This window comes from Varanus komodoensis, unplaced genomic scaffold (assembly GCF_004798865.1).
Source record: "Varanus komodoensis strain SLA01 unplaced genomic scaffold, ASM479886v1 scaffold2, whole genome shotgun sequence".
NCBI classification, from domain to species: Eukaryota; Metazoa; Chordata; class Lepidosauria; order Squamata; family Varanidae; genus Varanus; species Varanus komodoensis.
The window spans coordinates 27,348,572-27,355,208 of NW_025335568.1; the positions used below are offsets into that span (position 1 = coordinate 27,348,572).

The 6,637-nt window shown below is 40.7% G+C and overlaps 1 protein-coding gene across 1 annotated transcript in view; it reads left to right on the forward strand.

Annotated features, from left to right (window-relative positions):
• Positions 1–1,092: 1,092 nt before the first annotated feature.
• Positions 1,093–6,637, forward strand: part of LOC123022660 (sarcoplasmic reticulum histidine-rich calcium-binding protein-like) — a 6,606-nt gene continuing 1,061 nt past the window's right edge. Inside the window, exons 1-3 of the mRNA XM_044428532.1 lie at positions 1,093–1,170; positions 4,057–4,086; positions 6,378–6,637. Coding sequence (XP_044284467.1) covers positions 1,093–1,170; positions 4,057–4,086; positions 6,378–6,637 — 368 coding nt within the window. The remainder of the gene's footprint in view (positions 1,171–4,056; positions 4,087–6,377) is intronic.

The following is a 6,637-nucleotide window of genomic DNA, read 5'->3' on the forward strand; positions in this document are numbered from 1 at the left end:
GGAAAAGTGAAGCTTTAGCAAGCTGACTTGATAAGCACTGATCCTTTCCATGTGAAATTAGATTAATCGTTCTTTTTTTGGAGAAACAATGGGCCTGGGTTTGGTTCTGCAAGACCCTTTTCAGATGCAGAAGATATATTTGGTTTATTACAAGTATCATGATGTTGTCTAAGCATACAGGATATGTTTATTGGTCAATGAGTTATCTTTGCAATATCTAAAGAATAATAAATGTATTAAAAATGAAAAGTACATGTTGATATTTTCATATCAAGCTAGTCAATGGTGCCAGTATTCTAGGCATTATCAGTCACTGAACCTGTTTTCCTCTTTGCTTCCTTTCTCCCCATCCTGTATGTCCCAACAGATCTCAATTTGAAAGTGGTTCAGTTTAACATTCATTGAAACAAAGGCATAATTCATAATTGTTGCATCAGATTTATGCATGATATCTCAGCTGCAATCTTTAACTATTTGCATCAAATAATTTAACTTGCATTGTCAACTTTATATACTTTTTTGGCTTCGGATCCTAGTTAGAGTATTATTTTAAGACATACAATTATTACTACCTAATAGTCAAAGCAGCCTGAAAAGCCAAATTCACAATTACACCATGAGAAAATATTTATCGAGCATATACTGTATATGAATGGAAGCTCTTTAATTCCAATAGTCATTCTTTCTTCTTTAAATTTTGTAAAACCTCAGTAAAATAATTGTAGCAGTTCCTCACAAACATCATACTCAAACAGTTATTTAAATATTTGGGGTTGCATCAGAACTTCCAGCTTTGCTGGAACTTTTAGATATTCTTGTTATTGCTCTTGCTCAAGGATTCAGGAATGCCAAGAAAAATAGGAAATTTTTAACAAAGAAGGAATGAGATAAGGACAAGGAAATCAGGGATGAGAAATATGCATTTATTGGCAGATGGACAGGAGGGTAAGCATAAGAGGAGGAAGTATTTGGTCACCTTTGTGGCATTTATTGCTCCCTGTTGGGTATAAGAAGGGATCAGAGACCTGAGTAACATCACAACAAGGTCTTAAAACCTGAAGAACTGTTTCAGAGAGCCTACGTCTGGGCACAATGAAGCTGTACTTTCTGGCTACTGTTCTTCTCTTCTGTCTTCTAGCCTTGGAGAAGTCCAGAGCAGCTCCATTAAAGGTAAGCCTGGTGGGTATTTTAGATGGGAACCTAGTGAATGTTTTTTAGAGGTTACTTATGAACTTTCAACCATTTCTCCTAGTTTGTGGATTGTAATATCCTTGGTTTGCTTAGGCACTCACAGAGAGCAGCAAACTGTTTGTGAGCAGCATTGCATCTGAACCCAGACCTCTGATTTGTCTTTGCCTTGACATGCCAGAAGAAGAACCCATGGTTTGGCTGTGGGTTGCTCTTCAGCATGGATTCACAGATGTACACAGACTTGTGCACTCTTCTTGTTGTCTTTTTGGTTTCATCCATTAAATCAGTGACAGTGCAAGTATGACCCTCTACTCCTGATTCGGACTATTTAAGCTTTTAAATCAAACTGTTCTGCCTTTCTGTTCCAGTGAGAAGCTTCATTAATAGTTCAGGCTCAAGTTGTTTTTGTAGTGAAGTAGGCAAGGGAGCAGTTCCTCAAGAGCACAGATCATGCTTTTTGAAACTACCCACAATGCTTCTGAATTGGAGTATATAAAATTACACCATCATCCTATCAAAACAAAATAATGAGCCAGCTTGAAAAGAAATAGTCTGCATGTGGGCTGGAGCTGAGCAGCAAGTCTGGGTAGGTTAGTGCCCAAGGAAATGAAATGAGAAAGGAAACACAGCTCAGGGAGGGATGTTCCTCAGTACTTAATGGATTCAGGCCCAGGCCTACAACACAAACTGGCCTATATGTGTGTGTGCAAATTTAGAATTGCTAGAATTAATTTACATTTTGCCACTTAGCAAAATTTCCTAGTGAATTAAAGAAAGTCCTTCTGCACACACTTAATATTAGTGGAGGAAATCCCACACAAACTAAATAACTGTTATTACTGGTCACTCCACCCTAGCAGAAAGAAGTGCTAGCACAACAGGAACTAGCATTTCCTTAATAAGAAGGTGAGCAGATCTCATAAATGGAAACAATTAGGTATAAGAGAACATTGTTGTTGCTGCTGCTGCTGCTGCTGCTGCTGCTGTATTTCCAAGGGTTCAATCATATGGGGATACCTATAACCATCTGAATGCACAGCATAATGATCATCTTATGTAAGCTGGGAGGAGCATAGAAACATTCTCTCCTCCCATCCTCCACAGCTGCTAGTTAGCCCATTTGGCCTGACTAAGCATGGCATGCCAGAGATGGTGGGGAGAATGCTGAGGCACTGCTAGGATATCTTGTGTCTTGGCCGTGCTGGTTTCCTCCCCTTCCTTCAGAATGCACTCTAAGCCCTTTCTTTGAGATCACTTTTGCAATGTCAGGGAAGCACCCAGCATCTTTATTCTGCAGTAACTATGGGAAAGAGGGAAGAGGTAGTTCTGATCATGGAGTCCAAGTCCCAGAGCTGGAGTTCTTTTCTGATACCAGAGCTGTTCTCCAATTTCAGAGCTTGGGCTCCAAACACTCTGGATAGGACTGCACTAATCATTACTGCTTTCTGTAGAAAAAAACAGAAGGCGACTTACAAGATTAAATATACAACATTGAAAAGAGCCAAAAACATTTCCCATTAAAATACTGTAACTCCATATACAACTAAAGAGCAGTGACAACCAAACCAATCTGCTGGCGTTTTACAGAGCCCATCAGATGCCGTCCCCTGGCATCCATATTCCCTTGTTAAGGCCTCATGATGCTCTCTCAGTGAATAAATACTGACCACTTCAACCTCCCCACATCGTGTGCAAGCACTCCTTGTCTCATGCCCCACATATCATAATTTGTGCCAGGATGTCTCCAGCATTCAGCCCAAGAGTTTGTTTCCAATAGTACGGCTGAATTATGGAGAAAGTACCTCTCCGCATGTTCCATGTAATTTTATTTCACCACTACAGTTAGACACCACACAGAAAGGAAATGCAACAGCACTAATAACAAAAAAAGCACAGAACTGGGCTTAAAAGGTAGCCAGATCAGTGGAATGGAATGAGCTGGGCATTTTATTAAGCCTACATTATCATGCTCATAACACAACTTTTTTTCCTTCCTCAATAAGCGCACCGGGTAACAGGCGGCAAACCTTTTCATAAAAAGTGACTCGGCAACAGTTCTATATGGTTTTTCTGAGGACTAAGAGAAGACCCTGAACCTATTGAAAATGTACTTCTGAGAGGAATTTATAGGATTGTAAAATGTGCAGAATGTATTTCTTCTCCCTCCTCAAATTTTCTATGTTTATTAAATCTTGCTGTCCAATACACAAAATACATGGCATCCGATACACAAAATAGCTACAGAGTGCTTCCTCTGCAGACCTGTGAACCGCCCTGTGAACAAATCCTTGTCTGTTAGCATAGTTGAATATAGTTCAAAACATCTCTTCTCCACCACCTTCTGCTCTTGAATATTCCCCAAGACTTGTTCTGAAAGGGATAACAAAGAGAATGAAAGATCAGGATGGAGGAAGGAAGAAGAGAAAAATAGAATGGTGCTTGGCAATGGAAGAGATGTGGGGCGGAAAAGAGAGAGAGAGAATTCCACAAGCCCAGGGACTCCCTTCTGAAGTAAAGCACTTTATTAAGGTGTGCATCAGAGGGTTGTGCATACCTTCACTAACTGTACGAGGTGAGCCTGCTCACAGCTTTTCTTAGCTTTTTAAAAACAGTAACATAGCCAGGCACCTGCAGGCAGTGCCATGAAGTCCTCTGCTTGCAGCCTCCCCAGCATTTCCTGGAACAAGACATCACGCCCTCCTACCCCGCTTTTGGGTATAATTTCCTGCCTGAAGCTATGTGGGAAAAGTTAAAGGAGGAGTGCGGGTGGAGAAGCTTGTGGAGGCGAACTCAGTCTTTGCTGTGTTGAAGCCACTGAGTTTCAGGAGAAACTAAAACAAATTGTCCACTTCTTTTCACCTACAGGGTCATGGACAGGAGGTCAGCAGGAACGAGGTGAGTGTGGTCAAGAGAATATTTTCCCTGACATACCTTTTGTGCAAAGCCCAGTGAATGATTAATCGCCTGGTGTTGGGTAGAAATTGGTTATGGGAAGTGGCTGATTTTGTCATGAATACCAATTAACACAGCACACATATTTTTTTCCCCTACAGAGACTGTAGTCCTTCCACAGAAGCAAAGTTGGTGCTACAGCATTTTCCTAATCTAAATGTAGTCACTTTCCTATATTTCATCCTTATAGTCTCCAGTATACTGTAGCAGAGGCAGTCTTCTTTGGGATCTGGCCTGAATTAGATTGTAAATATATTTTACCCTGTATTTAAGTTCTGGGATTCCTCGCATTAAGGCTGCTATCCTGTACCCACATGCTATGAGTAAACTCCACTGAATGCTGTAGAATGATTTAAATGAGCAGCTATGTTTTGGGCAAGGTAATATATAAGCATATGGCTTGCTTAAGCATGTCTGGAATAGGGATGCATGAACATTGTAAAGTCCATTTCATCCACATGTGCCTTTTGTTCCCTCACCCATTCATTGTGTATGCATTTATGCAAATTCACACTCTCAAAATGTGCAGACCTCCCAAATGCACAAATCTCCAAGAAAAGCATATTTACATGCTTAAGCTATGAAGGATATGCAGAATTTAATCAGTTTTTTATGTTTTCAAATAATTCTGTGAGGGAATGTGTGTAAAATTACAGAAACTTTAAAAAATGATCTGCAGAATCCGCATGACTTTGGAAATGTCATGAAGTGAAAAAGCTGGAGACCACAGCTTGGCTTCTTAGAAATTTGAAATACTGACTCCATTGTTGCTTTCTGGGACTTCCCTAGTCTGGAGCTCCTTGGCTCTGCAGTCATTTTTCTGGACTGCTCCTGCTTTCTGCTTGATCTGGGTGGCCAGATTCTAGTGGATGTGTGACCTTCCTTGGCATCAAGGGCTTGCACTAGGCTGGAGAAAGGTGAATAGATGTGGGTGGAGAATAAGAGCTTCTCGCTCTCTACCACTCAGAAGTCAAAATGCCTTGTCACAAAATTACTTTGGCCTAGTAAACTTTCAGGGACTGGAGTCCAGTGTACAGAAAGTTATTTTGAAAGCTCTGGTTTTTCATGTATCCAGAGAAAAAGGACCATTGTTGAAACTATTGTGCAGGAGCTCAAGTAATCTGTATTGAATTGGAATTACCTGGACTAGGTAGCTTATTGTGCATATGTACCTCCACTCCTGCTGCCTCCCATCTGACAGTTTTGGATTTTTCTGAAATCAAATGCTGCCCTTTCTTCTCTCCTTGTATTTCATATTTTAACAAATAGTAGTTTCCTTGGGAGAGGGGGGCCTTTAAAGATATACACAGAGAGACACCTTATAATCTGCAGCACCTCAAGGGCTAGTGTGTCATAGAACTGGAAGATCTGACCTCTAGTCTCCAATTAGCCATGAATTTCACTGGGTTACTTTGGGTTCATTATGGACTCAGCCTAGACTACCTCACAGGATTGGTTTTGTGAGGATAAAATGGAGTGGATGAGAACCCTATAAGCTGCCTTGGGTACCTTTCAAGAGACAGGAAGAGTGTAAACATAATGTTGTAACAATAATACTAACTGCCTCAAATAGCTGATTCGGAGCATCATGCAAAACATTCTTGATTGAATGTATTAGTTATTGTACTTTCATTGCTTCAGAATGGAGGAGTTGCTTCAAAGGTGTTCTGTCTCACAAACCAAAACAACTTGATTGGTTTTGACTAGAACTAGGCACTTTGCTGGGGTAAACCAAACCAAACCATTGGGGCTGGAGTCTGCAAGTGACGGGTGTAGCAGTTAAGAACATGGGACTGGGACTCAGACGTCTAAGTTCTAGACCCCGCTATGGAGTCAATGGAGCCAAATAGAAGTAAATCATACAATCGCATTGGGGAATTATCCTTCCACATGAACCACTATGGATGTACTTCTGAAATGGTGCAAGTTTCTCACCTAGACATAGCTTAGGATGCTTGACCGTTTGAGAACAAAGCGCTAGAAGGAACATAAAGAGATATGCATGTGTTTTCAACATGTGAAAACTTCTCTTACAGAGACTTGCCAGGGGGTGTCTATCATTTTGTAAATCTGCAGACTTCATCAACTTGTCAGAGGAAAGGATTTGGCACTACAGAAAAAAAATACAAATTAGGCAGTCTCTCAGAAAACATTCCACTTATTTGCTATTTGAAGGTATATTGTTTCTCTGTGAAATACAGAAATTAGAACAAACTTCCATTTCTATTCTATAGGGGAGCAAGGAAGACAGGGAGAAACAAAATGATGAAAATGATGATGGCACACTTGCCAGTGATGTCAAAGAAGACAATGAAAGCAATGACAAAGATGATGATGACGCAGTTGACAATTCTGAAGAGCTCAGGAGAAGGAGGCGCAGAGATGTCAGAGGGGAATCAGATGAGAACAGCGATGAAGATGAAGACGCAGATGAGGATTCCCATGAACGCATAAAGAGACCACACAAGGATGACAGCGATGAATCGGATGAAAG